The sequence below is a fragment of the Dromaius novaehollandiae genome, chromosome 8, assembly GCF_036370855.1.
Source record: "Dromaius novaehollandiae isolate bDroNov1 chromosome 8, bDroNov1.hap1, whole genome shotgun sequence".
Lineage (NCBI taxonomy): Eukaryota > Metazoa > Chordata > Aves > Casuariiformes > Dromaiidae > Dromaius > Dromaius novaehollandiae.
Genome location: NC_088105.1, coordinates 39,301,065 through 39,324,967, shown reverse-complemented (window position 1 = coordinate 39,324,967; position 23,903 = coordinate 39,301,065). Strand labels below are relative to the sequence as shown.

Here is a 23,903-nt window from a genome sequence, read left to right as displayed (position 1 = left end):
CAGAAGGCCACCTCCTCCACATATTCGTCCTTGTGCTTACACAGGCTTTAAACCACAATCACTTAAATCCTTGCTGCGTTTGATTTCAATAGGACTACCTAAGCTAAAAGTAAAGTATATGCTTAAGTACTTTGATCAAGGCTTCAATCTATCCTCTTACAGCTTTAGTACTTCAAATCTTAATGAAAAAGGAGAAACACGGAAATCAAAAAAGCTGTCCTTTATCATGTTTGAAGTTTGGTTATTAATTCTAACTTCTAATTAGAATGAGGGAATAAAAAATAATAATTAAAAAAAACACAACACAAACCACAGTAAAAACAATCATCAGTTGAAACATTAATCCTTCCCTTCCCACCCCCAATAAATATGGCATGCTGATCTTTAATCTTGGTGAATCCTGACACGTCATCCATCCTCTTCTCACTAACCTTCCTCAGACATGCACACACCCACCTGCCCAGCCTGCTTGATCCATGCTCAGCAAAGCCCCTCTGCTAGGGCTGCAAGCCCTGCTTTTGCCACTGCCTCGCACACGCTGCTCCCAACCGCCCTCGCCTGCCAGCTCCCGAGGGGCAACGCTAGAGGATGCAGGATAACCAACTCCAGTTGCATCACGCTTTCCCCATTCCCAGAATATTTTCTCCAGTCCCACAAGGAAGGGGATGACAGGAAAAAAAAAAAAAAAAAAACATTGCCTCTTTGTCCAAAAGCAGATATTCAATAGAGTCAATTTTAAACAGGTTATCATTTGTGGAACCAACAACTGAAAGATGAGCTTACAGCTCTAATTTAAAGTGGATGTAGAAAAAAACCTGATTCCATGTTCCCATACCCAAGCACAGATATTTCAATTTGTTCCCAGAATTCAGACACTGAAGCAGCCATCTGTCACAAAAAAGTAAGTCACCTCGTGAAGGTGGCATACACATCACGCACAGCTAAGATCCTCCGCATCGCCTGCCTGGCAGGGAGATGGACTGGTTAATCTGATTGATCATTTCCACCCTAACACCAACAATTCATTAAATAAATGGAAGTGCATGTTGAGCTATTTTGTATGTACTGAAGATGCCATTCAAAAATTGACATGATCTGGGGACATCTGATGCTCTGTTTTAAAACTCTTCTTAAGATGTATCATCTGAATTGTTATAGGTACTGTGGGGAAAAATAAGCAACAGTGAAGACAGGAATTTGACTACACTGGAATCTGTACATGCAGGAGCTGTCTGTTATACTTTAAAATCTTGCACAGTTATGATTTAGGCATGTGAAATGCACAGTCCAGCAGTTTGACAAGAATCAACTTTTAAGCTAACTACAACTCTTAATCCATTTTGTGGCTGAATTTCACTTTGCAGCCAGCTCTCCAAGTATCTTTTTCCACAGATTTTGTAGGTTACTCTGTTTCAAGGAAGTGGTATCCACTTTCCTGTTAGTGAATAAAGAGTGTTTGAGAAGTCCCTGTCCTAGACTTTCTGAAACCACATAAAACCCACCTGTATCGCATATGCCAGCATATCCAACAATTGTTATCCCCAGGCTTTGCCCATTCTTTTTTATAAGTTCAACATCATAGGTCTCAAAAAGATCGGTATTATCCTATAGATAAAGCACAAGAAAATAAAGAAGCTCATAATTTCTCAGTACCATTAGCAAATTGCAGGTTAAGCTCTTCAAAAGTGAGCAGTGATTTTCATTTTCCTACTTTAGGAGAGGTATCACATTTGCAGAGAAGAAATACCCAACTTTTGCTGAAAATAAGGTATCACTAAAGTCATTACTTGCTTTTGAAATTCTTTGCTATTACTTCTTCCACATACCTGTCGGAGGCATATAATTTATATTTTATTGAAAATGAAGGTTTTCATTAGACTGCTCAGGGCCCATTTTCCCTTGGATTCCACTGCCACTTGCTAACAGCAAACTTCCCAATCCAGCCCAAGAGACAATAGAAATCCTGAATGCCCTGATAATTTCTTCTCTTCCCTTCATCTGTTAGTCCTGACAAGCAGTGCCATGAATCCACCTGCCTGAGCTGCTTCTATTGGGCAGTTAAGAAGCAAAAACTTGTTATAAATACATGGCATCATCATATCACACATTCCTATCGCAAAAAGAGATGCTTATCTCTCCTTGTCATCATCTACTAAGGAACCAAGAGATAGCAGTAAAATGATCCCATAACCGAAATAGGTTTTATCTCCTGAAATGAAAGAATCACACATAAAGGTAGTAGGCACATCTCTGCTACGGAAGGAGTTCTCTGCCTAAATGCACGTGGGGGACCGTGTAGATGCTTAAGTGTATCTCTACCTTAAAGTCAGTTTTATGCACATGAGCTTAAGAAGTCTGATACAGTCCTATTCTGATTTGAACTTCACCAAACTGCCAAGAGCACTGGAAGCCACTGGAATGTCAAAGGCAACACGAAGCCAAAGATGCCTTAGTTTGTACTCAATTAAAATTATTTTTAAGGCCTAAAAGAAAGGGTGTTATACTGTAAATGCTTTACTGTTGAACTGATGAGAAGACTTCTCATAACAAACAATACTTAGGGGAAAAAAAGCACATAACATGATCTGTTCTCTGGTCTCTGAACGCCCTGCTCATTCCAATTGCTAACAAAACCTAAAGGCCATTAGCTAAGTTTGTTACTGATCTTACTTGGAGAAGTGTACAGAAAAAAAGAGTCCTCCAAAGGTTGGCTTCATTATCTCCCAGTGTGCAACTATGCTAGTCTGGCAAGTAAAAATCAGAAGTACAAGACAGAATACATACAGGATGAGTTCAGGATAAGGCCACTCCAAAGAAACTCCTGATCCAGAAGAGAAAAATGAGCAAGCACATCTATCCCCACATAGTGGGATATCAAGGGATAAATTAAAATATATGAAGTTGTTCATTTTCAATAATATATCTGCTTATACCAATGTGATCAAAAACAAGCACATCATCAGAGTAAGGTCTGTTGAAGGTGAAGAAGTAGTCAAGAGGGCTTGTATCACTGCTAACAACATTAACATGGAGCTGCAAAAACAAAAAGGTTTCTTAAGAGAGTGGCCAAAAGAAAAGTTAAATCAAAGGCCAGCCAAATGTCAGCTACGGAGGAACCGATATTAAAAGCAAGGCAAAATTGTGGTTGTGCCTATTTCACCTTTAGCTGAAAGAGAAACCAGCAGACAGCTATCCCCCTTGTTATCACACCGCCCTCCACGAGTCAGCTGCTTAAGTGCTTTTCAACTCTCTTGCTTCATAACACACTGATGGGAATGAAGATAGTTTTTGTGCTCTGTCACTTATCTTTAGGAGAGGGAATCAAAACAGCAGCCGAACCCTTAGTGACATCTGAAATGGAACTACAGTCTCAAGAGTCCTGCTACTCTGGCAGTCGGAAGTTCTTCACCGCCACTGCTCTAGCTCTGCAGAAATACTCCCAGAGGAATGTTACAATATCTTTGCATTCTGCCAGTAAGTGGAGGCTGGAAAGATCACGGTGCAGAGTCCTAAATACACTCAGGACAAGCAGGCTGCTAATATTACAGGCAGTATCTTGCAGAGTACAAACAGTATGTCTTTTTCTTGTGCGTACACATAGACAGAGAAAACTGACCAAGAATTAAAAAATGCATTTCTGATGATTGGTAAAATAATCTTAAGAGGAGGGGGGAAAAAAAACAGAAGAAAAGAAAAACCTTTGCTACTGCAAAGCTTAGAACCAGTGAAAGTGCTCGGAAATCAGAGGGAAATACTAGATTATTGAAGAAAGCTCTGTTGTGAATCAGACACAAACTGAAAGACGGAGCAAGAAAATCATATGTAAATTAATAAATACATTCAGATTAGCCACCACTCTTGACTTCAGCAAATCCGTCATCACAGCAGAAAGAGGGATTTCTTCAAATGTAAATGTGCAGGCTCCATCAGTTCAGAAAGCAATAGATGATGTTCAGAAAAAAAATGGATGCAGTTATACAAAGAATAATTTTTTTTCAAACTGCATAGCAGGAATAAGGAGGACACTGAAAAGACAACCAAAAAGAACATTTTAGAAAGGCTGCAGCATCTATAAGGCTCAGGGTCGATCAATGACACAAACTGTCAATGACACAAGTCAGATCAGCCTTTGAAGAAGGGAAGAGAGAAAAATCATATTTTGTACAGGAGACAGCAATCAGAACCATGTTATTTTTTCCAAATAGGCCTTGGGAAATATGATACAGCCAGAAAAAAAAAAGTGCTTCAAAACTTTTTTTTCCCCCCCCCCTCTTTCTCCCCGGAGTATTAGGTAAGATGGACCCACTTTTAAGACTCACTTTCAGGTATGTGCCTTACCCCTTCTCCATCTCTTTGCCACTCAAATTACCTACTACAGCAACCTCTCTTCTTAGAAGAAGAGCTTGCGAAGGACCCACAATACTTTACTGTCTCTCAGCTTCACTTACAGTAGCCTTTCCAGAGAGACATACAGCTTTTCTCCTTCCCAAAAGCTAATGGCTGCCTGTGCAGAGACTGGGCCCAGCAAGCAAGAAGGCAAATATAAAACAATATGACTGCTAGTCTCACCTTTAACACTGGTGCTTTAAAAAAAAAAAAAAAAAACCAACAAAAAACCCCAGCTCTTCACTCGTAAGTTATATTCCCAAAACTAGACAAGAAAGAAAAGGCTACTCGGATTCTACACCTAAATCTAAGCAGCACAGTAGTAGCAGATGGTGCACAAGCACAGCTTTGTTTATGTTTCGGGACCTACTGTACACTTAGTGTAGCATTTGTTGATTTTAATTACTCAAAACTGAAAAGAATGACTTCAAAAACAAGAGACTTTGATATGACCATGATAAGATTTGCTAAAACAAGTTTCAAAATTTTTAGATATATTTCCTATCACAGACAGTAGCGTAGACTATGAAAACATCACACTTATGTTTCATAAAAAGATGATTGTGCTGAATAATTCTGCGCTGGCCACAGCACTAGATTTTAGACTAGGGAAATTCACTTTCGAGTTTTAAATCCACTTACAAATGATTGATTAGCAAAATGTAATGAGCTATGAAGGAGAACTAAGAGTGCCATTTATTGATAATGTTTATGGTCTTGATAATTAAATCACTCACTTTGAAATAAATTCTGTAAGGCTGGTCATTCTGACCCCAAGATTATAGGTATTTATAGCACACTGGAGAAAGGGAAAAATTATAGAAGGTAGGGCTAAAATAATGACCACTTAAAAACATATATATGATACTGGAAACTCAAATGAGGAGAAGCACTTTAGGTCTTATGAACGCTCTGTTCTCCTCCTCCTTTCTGATCATAAGCCACAAACATACTTAAAAATGTCATAAATAAACATCAAATACTTACATTCTCATTTTGAAAGGAGGGTAATATACTAACTGGCCAGCTCACAGGAGTTGGAGGAGTCTCTGTAATTTCACACTTTGGGTCTCTTGCAACTATCATCCTAACAGAGTTCCCACAGTTTCTCAGCACTTGAGCAACCTGTTCGCTGGTCATTCCTTGAACGTTGGTCCCACCAATTTGTAAGATGTGATCTCCTGTCCGGAGCCGCCCATCCTTCAAACACAAATAAAATTGCAAAAATGTTTCCAGACTGCAAATAAAACAGCTCTTTCACATTACAAAATTGAAGCTGTGTACTGGCATTTTCATGGTCAGATCAGCCAATGCATGAGAATACCATATAATTAATCAGCACTACAACATAAATAATTCAAGGAAGTGTATGCACAATTAAGCACTTTTGGGGGGGGGTTGTTTGTTTTTTTGTTTTACAGTAGCTAATGCTGGTACATCAGCCTTTTAAAAATCAAGTACTGCTGTTTCATACAATAATCCTCATAGAATAGCGGCGAGAATAAGCAGCACATCATTTTGATTTCAGATTCTTTAGGGAATCTCCTAATACTTGTGTATTTACCTTGCAATTCTTTTCTCACATAACTAGCTGCTACTCAAGAGAGTAATTCCACTGAAGGTAACAAGACTCCACGCACACAAACTTTTTTTTTAACATGATAATTAAGATTTATATGTCATTATTTCTATTATAAGCAAGCATTCATGGGACCAAATCTTCAGCTGGTATTGATCAGCACAGCTCCACCATCTTAGGTGCACTGATTTACACAGCAATCATAGTGGTGTTATTCCTAAAACTAACCCAAACTCATTTACAAACTCATCCAGCTTTTAACACACACACACATATATATATATATGTATGTTAATATATATATATGTATATGTATGCTCATTATTTCATGTTTTTAATGATCTCTCATTCAGCTGACAATGATGCGAGTTCTTAACTTACATGCATCATATGTGGCCAGAACACTATTCCTTACAGCAAAAGAGGTGTTACACAATAATTAAGAGACACTTATTTATACATGACAGGTTCAGAGGCAGTCAAGCAAAAACTAACGTTTTCCAATAAAGTTCTTTGAATCTCCAGTTTTTTAATATGGAACAGAAACAAAAAGTATGTTAGGCTGCCTCTTTCTGCATGTTCCCAGCTCTTGTTTACATACCCAGGGCTCCAGACCTCAAATACCACAACATGTCCTGACCAAACTCACACTAAAAACCCAAATCCTGTTTGATATTCACATGTTCTACTCCTGAGATGTGGCAAGAGGCAGCAGTGGGTCTTTGAAGATCAGCAAACCAAGGCTGCAAACTGTACCTGTGCAACTCTGAAAGATACCCCTAACTCCAAAAGGCTTTGCATTGATCTCAAGCATCTCCTTGAACTGCTCAGACTGCAAGACACAGGCCCAAACCTCTTTAAAACCAAAAACCAGTATAAAGATAGGACATCTTTAACCTGTGCACTGAATCTTGCAACACAATTACTTCAATGGCACGGATTCTCTTGCCTGAGAATTGTTTCCAGAGTTTGTCCTTACGGATACTGCCAAACGTATCAAGTTTTACAGAGAATATGGGAATCCATTACCGGTATTTGTCCCCCCAGACTGACCAAAGGTTGAAAGTATTGAAAGTATTAGAACAACTTGGACAACATTTCAAAATTTCTGGATGTTCTACAACATTAGAAAAGCCAAAACATGTCTGAGAAACAACTTAATGCACATCAGGTACCGACTTTTTCCTCAATTATACTTTTAACATATTTACGTATAATGTATGCGTTAGCATTCAGACTTCGATGCTATCAGCTTCCTTTTTTTTTTCTTTTTTTTGTGTATTAGTTTATTTTAAAACTGTCAGAAGCAGTTAATTATACTTTACAATCAAACAAGAAGTGACATAATATGACAAATTACCCGATCTGCCAATCCCCCAGGAACAATTGTTCTCACAACCACACCACTCGACTTTCCTCCTACAATTCCAAAGCCTAATCCCGAACCGTCGTTAATCAGCTCAACATCTTCAGTGTGGCCCCAATGAATCTGCAATTAATAAAAAAACAGGAGATTTTAATTTCAATTGATCTTTAATGTTTCTCACTTTCACATGTAGTGGCAATGATGAGAATTAATCAAAACAATCTTCTCTCTCTCTCTCTCTGCCCCACATATCGGAGATATACTGGATTTTGGTCAGGCAGCTTCATTTCCTAATAAAAACTCAATGGGATTTCTCATCTGTTTTTAAACATAAAATTGCTTTTTCTTAGTGTCCTGTTATGAAAGTAAAGGACAAAATGTAAGATTTTCTTGCCAAAATGAAAACTATCCTTTTAGCTTCTCATAAATCAGGAATACTGCAAACAGGGGAAAAAAACAGAGGAAAGAAGCTCGCATTGGCCTAGTTTTCATTTACTGTTGCCCAGCTTCTTATTTCTGTTATTTCACTTATCCTCTAAACAGCCTCCATGCTCTAAACACTAGTACGCACTGAATTAACAGCGCAATATAGTTTTGCCATACTGAACTGGAAGCATGTTTCCAAGCTACACTGTATCATGACCTTGTGTTCTACAAGACAACCTCAAAATAACAAAGCTGTTAAGCAACCCAAACGCAGCCAATGTTTCTGTCAGATTAATATCTCATAGAAACCAAAGTGGAGCAAAGTAGGCAGATTTAAGTCTTCTGTGAATAAAGGATTTATTAGCATACTGAAAAATCTTTGCCAAAGCCAGTTAAATATCATAAAAGAAGTTTAAAGACCCCCTGTAGAGATATATATTTGTATTTTATTTTGTTAGTCTGTTCAGTGCAGATCTTTCAATGAAAAAGCAGTTAAAGTTTAATTCTTTAAAATTTTCAGTGCAATAAACAATATTGATTATCCACTAAAACCTTCAAATTTCACTAGCTCTGTAATAATCATGAGGGAAATAATTACTGAGAATAAGGAAAAGCAGTACTCCTAACCAGATTTTCACTGAAACCTACTTGCATAATAAATTAAGATTCCAGTATTGCAAACCCTGGATTTAGGTGTGCAGTTCAACCAAATTCAGGGAAGCCACCTGGACCATACAGTTTGAACACAGATGCAAGTTCAGCCCTAGCTTATTACACCTCCAAGTGACAACCTCTCCCAGTTCAAGAAAATTAAAGGGTTCACAATCAATGAAATTTATAGATTAAAAGAAAAAAAAAAAAAGAAGAAGAAGATAAACAGGAACTCAGAGGTTCCCTTAACAGATTTTTTTTTTTTTTTTTTTTTTTTAAACAAAGCTTTCTGTTTTGAGCAATTCAAGTTTTAATGGGTTGGGATAGTTCAAGCAGGGCTCAAGATAGGCTATGTTTACCCTCTTTTAAGATGTAATCAGAGCAACATCTTTAATTGTTGAGCACAAGAAGGTTTCAGCTGGGTAAACTCGTAAATCACAGACCCTGCTGCTAAAAATATGTTGATCTACTAGAGCTTCTGCTAGCCCATAAAGACCTGGGATCTATTTTATAACACCTTCATGCAGCTTTACAATGGAAGCATTCTAATTATTGCATGATCAGTCTCCATCAAATGCCATTGCAAATAAAACCTGATTTAAAAAAAAAAAAAGTGTATAAGTGTGTGTGTGTGTGTGTGTGTGTGTGTGTGTGTGTGTGTGTGTGTGTGTGTAAAGCTAGCTAACACAGTTACAGCTATTAAAAAGTCCATCATAGTTCAAAATCTGATTTTGACAGTATTACAACAACTCACAGTCTCAGGTGGATTTATATCACTTGCTAAGACAGCCGAAGTTCTGCTGTTGCCTTGAACTGGCTCCCTAGCAACAACCAGATGTAAAGATCCTGTGGATTGTTGGAGGAGCGCAATAGCGTGCTGATGGGAAATGTTCTGATCCAATGGGGTGCAATTAATGGCCAGTATGTGGTCATTTTCCTTTAGTCTTTGATCCCTGAACAAAACATTAAAAGAAATTTTAAAATGCAGCATAGTAACTTCATAACAGGCTAGTGTAATCTAAATATGAACATGCAAAATACACAATTATGCAAGGTTAAATCATTTATATAAAGCAAAATCTGCTTGTTAGGCTGTCTTCACCAACAGAAAAATTACATGCCATCCACATTGTCCTGAACAGACCAACCAAATCAAATTTTGTTGCAACACTGCCAAGGTATACTAGTTTGCTAGACTTCTTCCTTTGCTTCTATTCAAAATTCAATGAAATTCCCTCATTCTTTCCTGATTATGTTGAGTTACAGGGCAGAAAATTCAATTTTTGCAGTTATATAAGGAACAAGGAACTATTCTTCATTCCTGTCTACACTATGTGACACTATCTCCAAGTACCCACAACTCAGGCTATGATATTGTTTTGCATCATTATTTAACCTAAAGATATGTATATTGTACTCAAACAGAATTTACAGTATCAAACTTCAGACATCAAACTTTCCTCAGGCAACAGACAGCTCAGCTTACACTATACCTATAGTATAAACAGTACACTGTAATAGTATAAATCTCGCGGTTAATTCACCCCAGCAATGAATTCAGATTTGTGACAAGAGAGAAATGATCATTCATCTGCTTTGTTAAATATTCATTCTGAGCACGAGACCAAACTGTTACTTAGACAGACACTGCCTTCAAAGCTCTGTAGGAATCCAAAAAAGTCTCCAGGAGATCTTGTCTCAGAAGGAAAACTGGAAGCACGCTGGGGAAATTTATAAAAACCCAAAACAATATAACTGCACATCTTAACTAACACATTTTAAACTTCATTTTTATCATGCAATATTTAAGACCTTTCCCTGAAATCTCCTTTTTCAGGCACTAACCATATTTTAGATTCCCTCATCAAAGAAAGCAAGCAGCAGGTCATCAAATCCTAACGTGAGATATTCACCCTCCTTTGACATCCGGATCAGTCCATCTGTCTCCACTTTGAAAGAGCCTAATATGCTTTTCTTTAAGTGCTCTATGGTGTGTTCTCTGTGGGCCCATAGCCATTATCATTCCAACCTCTCCCCACTCTTTTTGTCATCCTGTGTTGGCACTTCCTGACATGTGTTATTTAAAAAGTGACACCAGTGACTTGAAATCTAGACACATTTTCTTTAAACATAATTCCAAGCACTGTATTTGTCTCATGCCAACTCTTGTGGTTTTACAATCACATTTTATTTTTAAAGGATTGCTCTGTCTTTTGTTGTTGGGCAAAAACCCACAGGCAATACGGGGGAAAACTGCCTGAAGCCTTCATTCTATGATGACATCTGTGCAGGGATCTGTCAGGAGGACTGGATCTAAATTTACAAAGGAAAAACAGTAAAACCAACTATAAATAAAAGCATTGTCATAGGCACACAAATAAAGAAACAAGGGGGAAAAAAAATCTTCCAAGGATACAATGGATAACAATTCAAATAGGGGCTAATTTTATTTTCCGTGTATTCTTTTGAGAGTTTTCTTTGTTTTATAATCAGTACTCAAGATTCTCTTAAACGATTCCTGGAAATTCCATTTATGCATGGCTAGGATATTTAAAACTCATCTGAAAATCTGGTCCCTGAAACATGAGTCTGTTTAGTTGAATAGCCAGAACTCAAGCTACCTCCCACAAAATATCCCCCCTGATAACCCAGACAAAGACGTTAGTCTGATGAGGTTTTCAATATGAAAAATCATGGCTCATATCTTCATAGAAATACTGCAACTTTAAGATACAACTGTAAAAATCTCACCTGTCAGCTATGCCTCCTGGCTGGACTTCCTTGACAAAGATACCAACTTCTCCCAAGCTGTGGTTTTTAAGGGCAACCACGCTAAATCCAAGACCTCCAACAGAAGGCTTTTCTATCTTTATTGATTCTATTTGTCTGCCCTGGTAAAAAAGAAAAAAGATTTACTAATTTATAATGCAATAGAATGAGCTAGTTTAAAATTTATGTACAGCATGAGAATTATTCTCCTCCTAAGACTAAACAAAGGCAAAATACTGAATATGTTATTTCTATAAAAGCTTCTCCATTTATTATTTTTAATATAACAGAGTATTGGATATGCAAGTACTCTGAGGTTCTGAAACCTCAGGGAATTTAAAAGCTACTTTCACACTTCATTCACATTATGAGATGAATTCCAAACTGGATGAAAACTACGAACGAAGTGCTGTCTAGAGCAATATATTTGGGATTTCTGGAAATGCTGCACAGCTAAACTAAATTACTTGTCTTTGGCTCCTTCTGCTTTTAACGCAAACCTTTTTTAGATTCGTGTTCAAAAGATTGCAGCTTTTAAATAAAGAAATTAATTTCCTTCCCCTCCTTACCATTTCACACTTGATGCTAAAAACGTTTGCTTTTCCAGCTACCTTTTCAGTTCAAATACAAAATTTCTGGGGTTGTTTACTGGGAAGTATTACTTAGAGAAAGCACTTATATCACAGCTGTTTTATCCAAAATAATGTGCAGTCTTTACCGCTAAATCTTTTATTGGATTAGTTAATGACACACTAATGAGAAGAGTTATGTTCAAAATATTACAGCTACATTAAGGTAGTCAATTAGCAACAGTTACTTAATATAGAAAGGCACGACTAACCAATTAAATTAATGGTTCAAAGTAACACAGAACAATACATTCATGGTATAAATGCCAATCCCACATGGGTGAATGTCTGCACCTGTATAACTCTCCATAAGCATCTGGTACATGCTGCATCACATGTTAACGAAATCAGCATCTGTCTGGCGAAGCTAAGACAAATTAAATGAAGAGCTAAATAAAATATTAAATGCTGGTTCTTTTAATCGTTTGCACTGTTCATATATCAACAAAGCTGGTAAGTTTCCAATTCAAAATGTACTTGATGAAAAAGCCTTTTTCCAACCAAACAAGTTCCTGCAGAAAATGTCCATTTTCAATTAAGTGTCACCAAATGCCAAAAATGTTTTCTGGAAACTGAAATTTCTTTTCTACGTTGGTGCGTTTGACAGAGAGTTCAAAAAAAAAAGTTGGCAAAGAAAAAAAACTTTCCATTTTTGATGGTATCTTTCACAGGGGAAAGTTATCCTCAGCAGCTCTAAACTCTTACCACCCTCTCAGATACACAACAGGAGTGTGTTTGGCAATGTACTCCAAAGGCACACATGGAAAAGTCTGACATTAGAGGAAAATAAGTTTTGTGCACTGAACGTGAGAGCCTTACCTTTGCCATCTGTTGGATGATTGCGTTAAATTCATTAACTCCTAGGTTTGGAATGAAAGGAGATGCTCCGGGTTCAGGTGAATCACAAGGTGTACGCAAGCTCCCATTAGCAACTGATTTGTCAGCAAACACCAGTAGCCCTCTCTTAGTAAAATCGAAATCTACTGAACAGTCTGGAGGCATATAATTAAGCTGTTGAAAATGAACAAAGACGTAGTAAAACTATTAAAAACATAAGGACAGATTTCCACATATAGGACCCTTTGTGAAGACTGCTAAAGAAATAAGCACATACATGTTTATATATACATATTCATAGAAATATATTCACCTATACAAATTAGGCAACATTTATGTATAAGCTATAATCAAGCTATCACACCAGGCTTAAACTAGTTTTCAGAAGGAAGAGTTTCCCAAAGATTTCAGCTGTGTTTCTATTCCACTCATTTTCTCCATTTGTATCACTCTCCTTCCTTGTCTGTCCCTCTCTTCACCCTCATATTCCAGAAATTACACGGACAAGCATCAAATACTAAAGAGGCACTGGTGCAATTATCAGGCAAATCTAGACAATTCAGGCATAGGAATCATGATTTTCATGGGTGACTTAGGCACTCAGGAGCCAAAGGCCTGGTCTATATTATATCCTCCCCAGAGAGAGACTAAAGTACAAACTACCTACCACTGAACACACTGCTATTGCTAGAACTCACAGTTCAATTTCTCGTCCTGGCAAATAACAAAGGAGTGTAAAAACACTCCGAATGTGATACAGCAAACCGAAGAATTTCGTCCTGAATGAAACCGCTCACAGTGGGTGGAACATGCTTAAAAAAATTTAATAAAATCAAAATTTGCTAGTTATGAACATTCTGAACATGAAATCCATTATGCCATGGCTACAAAACATCATCTTAGATTTATCTGCATTTTCATAGTTGGGTTTTTCTTTTTTCTTTTAATAGCTTGCTGCAACACGCATCCAAGTTTTGGAAGGAAGGAGCAGGAACAGTTGTGGGAACAATTACAGCAACAATGTGAACAAGGGAAGAAGGGAGAACGAATGGCACAGCCACTGCCATGCCACCCACGCAGGAACACACGCAATACATTTGGAAATGAGGGCAAGGTGACCTCACTCCCCTGAGATCTGCCCCACTATATTTGCAGCTGGGCAGGTGTAATAACAGCACAGGCAGAGATCGCTGCTGCTTCTGGTACACCACACTAGTCCCCGATTTTAAGTTTGCATTCCTGACAGCTAATTGCATGATGAGAACTGTTCACACAGATGTGTCATCGATCCCTGTGTCCACAAGATCCAAGTGCCAGATGGCATTATAAACCAATCCACACAAGTCCCTTCTGCTGCTGGAGCTAACTCATTTAAAGCTAGCTTGGATATGTCTACATCAGTGCTTGGCAAAATTTCAAGGGTGGTTTTCTAGATTTTATTTCCCAAAGCAGGTTAACCATGCTTGTACAAGTCAGCAGGAACCAAGTGATGCTGTCTTTTGAAGAGGCAAGATGCTGCCAGTCAGTTGATAAACAGCATTTAGCTTCTGGGAAAAACAAAGGGTCCCAGTTCCCACTGTGTTCAGAACTCCAGCTACTGGAGTTGATGCCTGTTGCAGATGCCTGTCTCAAGATTGATGTGGTTCTCAACTCCTGCCTCTTCTGCATACCTTTCAAAGCATGCTGCCCCCATGACTACAGTGTGTTGCAATACCTCTTCTCATTTCAGCAGGGACTGTGCAGATACTGACTTGACCAAAAAACCCGACGACATTCAATCACACCAAGTTACAGCCTATTAATGACAGTGTCTTCATTAACACCCACCCACATACCCTGTTCTAAGTTCCAAGTTAAATATAGTTATCATCACACCAACGATTGTTATTTTACACTCACTTGCTCCTTCAGTTGCTTGATGGATTGCTGGAGAGTCAGAATCTGGTTAAACAAAGGGCTCCTGAGTGTGTTACGCAAAACAGTCAGGTTTTCATTATGTGGAGCATCTCTTTTTTCACGGAGTTTTGCTTGCAGACGATCAAGGATCTGCAGCACCTGCTGTTTATCTGCACCCCAAAGTAGTACATGTTAGGAACAGAGCTCCGTTTCTCACTCCTTAGCAAAAGCAATCACTTTTAGACTACATACCTGCTGCAGGATTTTCAGGCATGTTGAAAGGTATTCTTGGAATTACTCAGAATAACCTAGATGAAGTTAAAAAAATTAAAGGAAGAATGAATTAAATTATAGCATTCTGATCGGAGATAGCAGGTAAGCAGTCAATAAAGACACTACTTTCTTGATTTCATTTTATTCTATACTAATAAAATGCTAAGTTGATTACAACGAAATCAATAAAAACACCCTACGCTTCCCTTTTGTTTACCAAGTATTCAGCACAGCTCTCAATATAGCCAGTTGCGCTGTGACCTCAGCAAAGATAAAATACTTCTGCCTGTTCTGTGCGTTTTGTCTTTCATACGCAAAAAAGATGACGAACACCTCTTTACAATATGGGGAAGAATGCAGGTTACAAAACCAAACATTAGCCAAGGAAATTGAGCGGCAGCTGTGTTCAGTCAAATTATTTTAAATACAGACAATAAAGCTGTGACCTTCTCAAACACATGCAGATAAAATCCTACTATTTAAAAGATACTTTCCTCCCGCTTAATTATTTGTAGACAGCATCCTTATCACAACAGCTTAGTCTTGCAACAGGGCAATATAGGTGAAACCTTACATCCTTCTATAAAGCCATTCTGTAACACCGTAGAGGTGCCTCCACACATAAGGCAGCATAGCATTAAGGTCTAAAATGGGTCAAATCAACTCCTAGTCCAACACCTCCTTAAGGGACCTCAGTTCTAACCCCAGCCCCAACACTGACCTGCTGAACAGGTAAGAGAAACACCTTCCCTTCTCTGCTACATGTGCCATCCTTTGTCCTTTCTATTTACATGACGAGCTTTGAAGGAACAGAATATCCTTTATCATGTTCCTCTACAGTGCCAAATAAAACAGGTCTCCAGCTGTGGCTGAGGCTTAGATGGCAGTATAAAAACAACTGACTTGCAATTAGTAGTTAAGATAAATGTGTACCCTTACATGCATGTTATTACCTTGATGCAGAGCCTGTCATCCTGAAATCTGTCAAGTCAGTCAAACCAAAACACACACAAGATTTCTTCACTCAGTACAAGCTCCTCTGAACAAAGTCAGCTATTTAACAGCACAATTTACCTCGGTTTGACCCTACCCAGTATATAACTATGTAATTTAAAAATAATATATTTTAATTATTTTGGAACAAAAACAGCCATACAAAAACTATTCTTTTAATGTTGAAACTTGAGAGGAGAAGTGGTCATATGCATCTGAATGTAATACAATGGTAAGCATATGCCAGAGACCATCTCCCAGTAGAGCCCCCGATTCTCTCAGCTCTGCCTCTGCTACTTGCTGTGCTCAGACTGAAAAAGTCCGAGTCCTGCGAAGACACTGGTATGTCCAAGGTAATGTTAATCATGCAGATGAAAACAGGGTAATACAATAGCTTTTTTTCTCCCAAAAGAGTCAGATTAAGCTGTTTTAAACTAATGAAAAAAAAAGAAGAAGAACAAAAAGAGAGGAGGTGTGTAACAAACTACAGTTTTAGATTTATGCAACCTTTACAGTATCTGAGCAGTTCTGGCTCCTGAAGAATTTCTGCAGAACTCTGTGGGTTTAGGTGGTTTCCACCTAGGGCCAAGCAAAATGAGTCGCCCTGCAAGACTATTAACAGATTTAGGAGGTCATTTTAAATCAAATTCATAGCCAGAGTTGAGGCAGCAAACCCATACAACCCAGAAAGATTTTCAGGAATGCATCCGAACTTTTGTAAGCGCTGCAGCTTTATTTTCTTTTCCATTTGAAATAAAACACTCCTAAGAGCACAGCAGCCTTTGATTCTATGCTGAGATCTCATTCTGAAGAACAGATGTAAATACCATTTCCTTATACATTCCTGAGTCTTCACCTAAACGAAAAAGGCAAAACTTAACCTCCTTGACTAAAAATATTGCATGAATCTTAACAAAACAGGACAAAGACTATGAAAACTCTACTTGCTTTCAAATTTTACTTCCCTCCATTCATTTCCCTACTTTTTTCTCCCACCTTACATCAGCAGTTCAAAAACGAAAAACCCCTAAAGCAGACAAACCTACACCAGAAAGAGATGCTAAATAACTCCTAGGAGGAAAAGTGACTTAAAACACCTTTAAATAGCAGTAGGGTGAGGGAAGGATTAAACCCAGAAAAGAAATCCCAATATGTCAGAAAATAACATCACTTGACACCATGATGCCAACCTAAAGGCTAGCTGAAGCCAAAGGGGTGGTGGTCCAACTCTCCGGCACCTTTTCATGAACTTCTTCCCATTTATTGGCACTTGCACTCATTCACCCGATCCTGTAGCGAGCTGATGCAGGGAGCTAAACACGTGGAAAAGCGTTCACCCCACCTTGCAGCAGCAGCTCTGCTGCACCGGCGAGCTGCGCCATGAGAAACGGCCTGAGTCATTCAGAAACCACCTCCACGAGCCGCACTGACAGGCTCCAAGATTAATTTTTTTTCCACTACAGCAGGTGTAACAATAGCAATTATGACAATGGGTACAGAGCCAAAAAAAGAAAAATGAGAGCAGAAAAATGCAGGTAAGACATCTAGGCTCCATCCAACATGCAGAAGTCCCCTGGAAAAGGGGGTGAAAAAGCAGAAAAGAAAAAAACAAAACAAAACAAAACCAAAACACACAGAGAAAGTTTCTCCTTCCTGCTTTACCTGCTGCAAAGTGTTGCTAAGAGCCACTGCAGACCACTCTGCTCCAGCAGCAGCAGCTGAAGTGGATGGACCTCAGGTGCAACTCATGAAACAATTTAAATTTACACAGCACTTTGGGATCCCTCCTGATCACAGCTGGCCTCGAGCCAGGTGGCAATGATTTCTTGGGGCAACATATTAAAACCAGCATCAGTATTTCTTTCTTCCCTTTTCTTTTCTCCAAGTGAAAAGGGAGATGTTTTATTTTAAAGCAAACAGATAGCTCCTTCTGCTGTAAGGGGATCCCTGAGAATATAAACTAAGTTGAAAGTTTTCAAGTAACGCATAAGTGATGACAGTTCCCTAATCGGCTCTCGGGGGCCTGTGAAACACACGACCCCAGAAATTACTGATCAGTTAATGGCTGGTGACCCAAACAGGTCATTGCTAAACAATTTCCAAACACTGATACTAATTTTGAGTGAGGTGGTGTCAACAGACAGAAGTTGCTAAATTAGGAGATTCATGCCTAGACATTAATTCTGAAGTGATCTGACACACAATGGTTTGATCTCTTAAAAACAGCTTATCCACTCTGTGTTGAACGTCCCCAGCTCCGCTCTCTCACTTCTACAGCCACCTATTTATCTGCTAGATGAAACAGCAAACCTCAAAGTTCAAAATTCATATCGCAGTTCTTAGTATCACCATAAAATCATTGTCAAAAATCATGAATTTCATAAAGTTTAGTGTGGTCAGCCACCAGGAAAAAACACACTATTCAGCACAACGTGCCTCTGGGTTTTTACTGTCTTCGCTTTTGAGAGCTGAACTCAACATATCACAGGGAGCAGGAAAGTTTCATAAGGTTTTGTGCAAAATGCTAAGACTTGGATCCTTTTCAAAAACAGACCTAAAAAGAACCAAAAAGGAATTCCCCCATGCTGATGCCAGTAGAGGTCACCAGAAGAGCCGGAAGGTTTAAATCTTCCACCACCACCGCCCCATCCCCACACTGCTGCCGGCCAGGCTGAAGCACTGGGTGACCATCCCCTGCCTCACCCAGAGCTAGAGAGGATCAGGACATCTTTGGCAGTGGGTCTGACAAACACTTGCCCTCTGCAGAGGATTGCTGAGACAGAAATAAGGGGTTTTCTCCTAGGATCTGAATGAGAACATGGTTTAGCTGGCACAGATTCTTCTACCCATCCCCACCCACCCACCTAACAACTACAGCCACTTCTGCCCGACGTCTTTGAGCTTGCCCTGGCCTCCTGACTCCCCTAAGTGGTCTCTGCAAGGCACCGGCCCCATCTCACCCCAGCTTTCCAACTGTGCTCTACCCCTCTGCGCTCCCAGGCACCAGCTTCTCCAAAAGCCGTTCCCCTCACCTGACACCTGTCCCGGGCCTACCTCCTGGCTTCCCAGCTCCGTCCCTCCTTGAAGGCTTTTTGTCCCGTAACGCGCAGCGTACAGCTGGCTCGGAGTGGGGCAACTTGGCTCTCCGCGCTCTGCCAGGAGAGAGCAGGTTCGGAGGAGTCGGGGAAAGCGAACGGGAGATGGATTCGTTCGGTCCGGTGCCAAACCAGGACACGGCAGCCGAGAGCCATACTTGCAGGGAGAGCTCTGACTAGCCCAAGGGTGACCACGCTTATCGTGAGCGGCACCTTTTGGGACATTAACTCCAGGACACAAGTCCTTGATGCGCAAGTGCTAACTGCTGCTGTTTTTCAAAGGCCTCTAACATAGCCAATCTGGGCAGACTGTCACGGGAACAGCGAAGAGTACATCCCTATCCAAAGTCACCTTTCTGCACTAACGCATCTGGAATTAATCCAGCAGTGACTGACACGGTGCATGTTTTTTCCTTCATCAGTCCAGGAGAGATCTCCGACTTGGAAAGTTTCAGCCCAAAGAGTGTAAAGTTTGACAAAGACTAAAGAAAGGAAAAACAGCATTTGTTATACTCATCTTAATCCCAAATGGTCCGACCTCAACATCACCTATAACTTGTGATATTAAAACCAATAGAGTTAAAAAGCCCTCGTGCAGCTATGTGCTACTGAAGAAACAACATTATTCTAAAATGTATTTTGCTGCTCTGCATGGTAGGCTGACTCAGTTTTCCATCCTAGTAAGGCACAAAAAAATTCAGTCCAAAAACGTTTAGCATGTACACGCCTTTCAGAGACCACAGTAAGCAAAGGTCCTGCTGTTCCGCATAAACACTACAGTTTTAATAAAAAGTGCCATAGATCTCCAATGTTTTCCAGTATCTCAAAACATTATACGACATATTTTGTGCTGGCTACTTCAGGCACTTGAAAGAAGGAGATAACTGAACGGTGCTGTGAATACCTAAAGATAAATATAGCATATTTCTCCAGGATAAAGCAGGTCAAAGCTAAGTATTCTTACATATGAAACAACTGACCCACGGACAAGACGAGCGTACCCTGCAGTTACAGAGAATTAGCGACTACAAGATATGAAAGCAACCGAAACCATGTGTACCTGGGATTACCAATCCCTGTGCTGATCAAGCCGAACCTTACTCACTCTCAAGCCATGCTAAGTTTTAACAAGCAGAACCTGAATTCCTGTGAACTTAAGCCTGGAGGGGAAGGCGCCTGTGTGGATTCTCTGATGTCTAATAAAAGGGTGAGCTCACGCTGAAGCCACTCTCCGCGGAGCAATAACGTGGCTCCTACTCAGGAACCTATTCTCACGAAGATTGTGCTTCTGGGATCTGAACACCGTCACGCTCTACTGAAATTAAACAACAAATCCGCAAGTTATTATGGATAACAGTGACACAAATAAAACTAATTCACGTGGGAGGAAAGCTGTTAGACCTGGAACCACCATAGCGGAGGTTTCTAAAGCTTAGAAATTCAAGGAATTGCTTCCCATTCACCTCCCCCTGCATGAAAGCCTGCTTCTTTAAGGATCTCTGCATCAAAACCCTTTGACCGAAGCGTCTCCAACAGCAAGCTGTTTCGTCAGCACCTCCTCGCCTACTCACAGCAAATTCTTTATAAGCCACGAACGCTGTTTGCGCAGTAACGCGACGCTGACGGGCTCCCGAGCGCCGAGCGTCGCCCGGTGCGCCCACCCGGCAGCCCTGCCGCCGGCACCGCTCAGCGACCCCCGGGCCGCACTCAGGGCGCGAAGCCCCACGCTGGGGCCTCTGCCCGGCTCAGGCAAGCGCCCGGGGTGGGACACGCGGTATTGACACCGCCGCGCGAGGCCAGGTGTCGAAAACGCGAGAAAGGGGTCGGAAAGGCTTCCAGCGGACATCCCCGCTGCGACCGAGCGCCGAGCAGACCCTCCGGGGAAGCCGCTGCCGGAGGCCGCACCTCCCTCAGCCCCCGCGGCCTCCCCGCCAGGGGCTGGTGCGGGGGGCGGCCTGGCCGGGCCGCGCGTTACCTGCGATGGCCGCCGGCTCGCACCTGGGCGGAAGCGGGAAGCGGGGCCCGGCGTGCGGCACCTGCGGCGCAGGAAGCCGGGGCGGCGCGGCGGGAGAGCCGGCCTCCCGGGGGGACGGCGCGGGCCGCGGCAGAGCCGCCCTCCGGGGCACGGCGACCCCCGCCTGCTGCTCGAAAAGAGCCAAAAGCAGCGGCGAGCCCTCACGCGCGGTGCAAAAGCCCCTTCCTGCACCCGGACGGGGCCTGGAGGCCCCAGTGCCGGGCGCTGCTGCGGGTGTCCAGTGCCGGAGCAAGCGCCTGCCGGGTGGAGGCCCTGGGCAGAAGCTCGCCCCGCTCCTGGAAATGGGGCGTCCAGTCCCGTCACGGGGACTCTGCTAGTAGCTGCTCTTTGAAAGGCAGAGCTTAAAGCCAGGTGGATTTTCAGCTGACCCTACCCCACCAGTTTATTTTGAATCCGTGAGGTACCTATCAATACAGCCGCCCAGCCCCCAAGTTGTGAAATGTAGGTTCAGGAAAGGCTGTAGGAAAGTTTTTATTTGTGCTCATTTTGCAATAAATCTGTGTGGGCAGGAGTTCAGGCTCTGTGTGCTGTACACCAGGGGCTTTGAACCCTGAACCGCCTGCAGAGGCGAGGGAAGCTCTGCTCAGCCTCGCGCACGCGGGCCCCCACCGCTCCAGCTAATGGGAACGGCCTGAGCCTTAGCAGGACTGAGGCTTGGATGGAGGGAAGCAGTGCAATACTCTGAGCACCAAAACAAAAACGCACAACTGTGTAACACAGCATTCACCACAACCAGTGCTGTTCCAAGCAGCACTCTGAAATACACATTATCTGTGGCCTACGAGCTACTGGGAGCTGCCCAGGACCCCTTTCCGTTCGGTTTGATTGAGGGAGTAGTGGTCTACGGAGGCAACCCATGAGGAGGCAATAAAAGCAAAGAGGTCTCAAAAAGCAAAGAGGTCTCACCAGTCTTAAAAAACTGAACACACAAAGCCAGCTGAGGTTAATGGGAACTGTGGATGCTTTGTACCCTCAAATAAAGTATGTTAGTCTGCTTTCAGTTACGCATTTATCAAAAATATCAAATGAACCCCACCAAAAGTAATTTTTATTCCAGCTTATTTCTAGTAGATCTCACACAGCCCTGCTAGTTATGCAGGACAAGCACTCTAAAAGATTTGGAGGTGAATTTCACCTCCTGGTAATTCACTATCCTTCCTCCCAAAGCCTGTTTTTTTACTAAACAATAGCAGTTGCACTAAAACATACAACATGCTAAGAACGTACAACATGTTGTCCTCCTGTTTGAAGAATTCAGATCCCAAACGCCTAACTTCTTGGTCCTTACCCTCAATTTTAATTAATGCAGTGCTTCTGAGAAGCGACAATTTTCTTGACAGTGATGAAGAGCAAGGCCTGTATTTATCCACCCGAGAGATGCGATGTAGACAAAAGAGCGAAGCACTTTTCTCATCAGCGTACCTCAGTCGTGATCTTGGAGGGCTGAGTTCATTATGAAGTGCACTCTGTCCCTGGCCTTTCTTTTCCAATCGGCGGAGGGAATATCAATTTTGATTTGCATACTTTGTCTGCTGAACTCTAGACTGCCAATTTAGTTTACACAAGTCTCTCAAAAGCTGTTAGATGGCAATATTTCACATCACTGACTGAGAAAAGACATCTCTGTCAGCCATCCATATATTTTAGGTCTGCATTTTTACTGATTATCTGGGACTGTAGCAGACTGTTCACTGGTACTGACAGACTCATGCATTTGTCACCATTTGCTCATGAAAATAATCAACTATAAAACCAAACGATTTTCAGAAATACTGGGTAATAATGATGTTCACCTAAATACTATCTGGAAGCTGCTTTCATTCACTCCCAGTTTCTAGGTCTCTATGTGTTTTTCAGGAAACGCTTCTAGAGCGGATTTAAAACCAGTAACAGCAGTGCTGCCTTTCCAGGTTATATTTCTACTAAATGGTCTCTTCATCTCTTATAAACAGGCAACAATCTCCAGCAACTTATAACTGAAAACTGATGCCTTCAGAAACAAATAGTAGATAAAAAATATACTAAGAAGACACTAGATAACTTCAGAGAGAGAGAGAGAAGGATGCTAATTTCCATAAAATTCCTTAAAAATAGCAAATATTAATGAATATAAAGCTTGTCTGTGCTGGGCATTTAGTATTCATGTTTTATTAACAAAAGTTCTAAAAGTACTTTTAACGATGCGCTCAATTTAAAGGCAGAATATTTTTTTTTATAGTACTGCTGCGCATTTGCTCTACACGAAGCCAGAAAACGCAAGAATCTGTAAGAAATGTGATTCCCAAGTTGGCTCTCGGGCAAGGGGCCCCCGCAGCTGAGGAACCCCCACCCCGGGCAGGCTGCTCTGCTGCCGGTGCTCGGTCCGTGGAAGCGGGGCACTTGCAGGCCGCCTGCTTAAAGCCTTTAACGCTCTCCCAAGCGCTCTGGACAACGCGCCAGCTACTTACGGGCACTTGCTACTTGTGGAGGTTAGGTGGGGCCTGACTGACAGTTACTACTTCGATTTTTGGAAGAGCATTCGTCTCTTTTCGCTCCATACCTGCCTTCGCGACCCTCCGCCGCGCAGGTCTCCCCTAGCCGAGCTCTCCCCGCCTCGGGGGGCGTTGGAGGGGGCTGGGGAGGGGCGAGGCTCGCCCGCCGCTCGGCCCCGGCACCGGGACTCCCCCGCTGCGGGGCCAGAGCGGCTTCACACACGGAGCGGCCGCAGCTTCCCGCCGCGGGGCGGTTAGGGCTCCCCCCGCCCCGCCGAGGCGGCGCGCTGTACCGCAGACATCTTGAGTAAGGGCAGCTGCGGCGCCGTCGCGTAGCTGCTAGGGGGCGGGCGGCGGCCATCTTTGCTCAGGGCACGAGCCGGCCCGTCGCCTGGCCGCGGCGGCCGAAGCGCCATCTTGACAAGGGGCAAGCTCCGCCTGCGGTGCGGGGGAGCGCGCCTGGGGAGCCGTGTTTGCTCAGGTCAAAAAAAAAACCA

General features: G+C 41.7%; 1 protein-coding gene across 7 annotated transcripts in view; it reads right to left on the bottom strand.

Moving 5' to 3' along the window:
- PATJ (PATJ crumbs cell polarity complex component) overlaps positions 1–23,738 on the bottom strand; it is a 159,031-nt gene extending 135,293 nt beyond the window's left edge. For 5 of the 7 annotated variants that reach the window (XM_026108638.2, XM_064516294.1, XM_064516292.1 and 2 more), the window contains exons 1-9: positions 20,876–20,977; positions 14,792–14,847; positions 14,543–14,709; positions 12,626–12,817; positions 11,160–11,299; positions 9,163–9,361; positions 7,326–7,454; positions 5,374–5,586; positions 1,503–1,605 (exon numbers count right to left, since the gene is read on the bottom strand). In XM_026108638.2, coding sequence (XP_025964423.2) covers positions 1,503–1,605; positions 5,374–5,586; positions 7,326–7,454; positions 9,163–9,361; positions 11,160–11,299; positions 12,626–12,817; positions 14,543–14,709; positions 14,792–14,813 — 1,165 coding nt within the window. In that variant the 5' untranslated portion in view covers positions 14,814–14,847; positions 20,876–20,977. Of the gene's footprint in view, positions 1–1,502; positions 1,606–5,373; positions 5,587–7,325; positions 7,455–9,162; positions 9,362–11,159; positions 11,300–12,625; positions 12,818–14,542; positions 14,710–14,791; positions 14,848–16,995; positions 17,015–20,875; positions 20,978–23,474 lie in introns of those variants that run through there. The other 2 variants (XM_026108637.2, XM_064516290.1) reach the window with 2 other exon arrangements.
- Between the last annotated feature and the right edge of the window lie 165 nt (positions 23,739–23,903).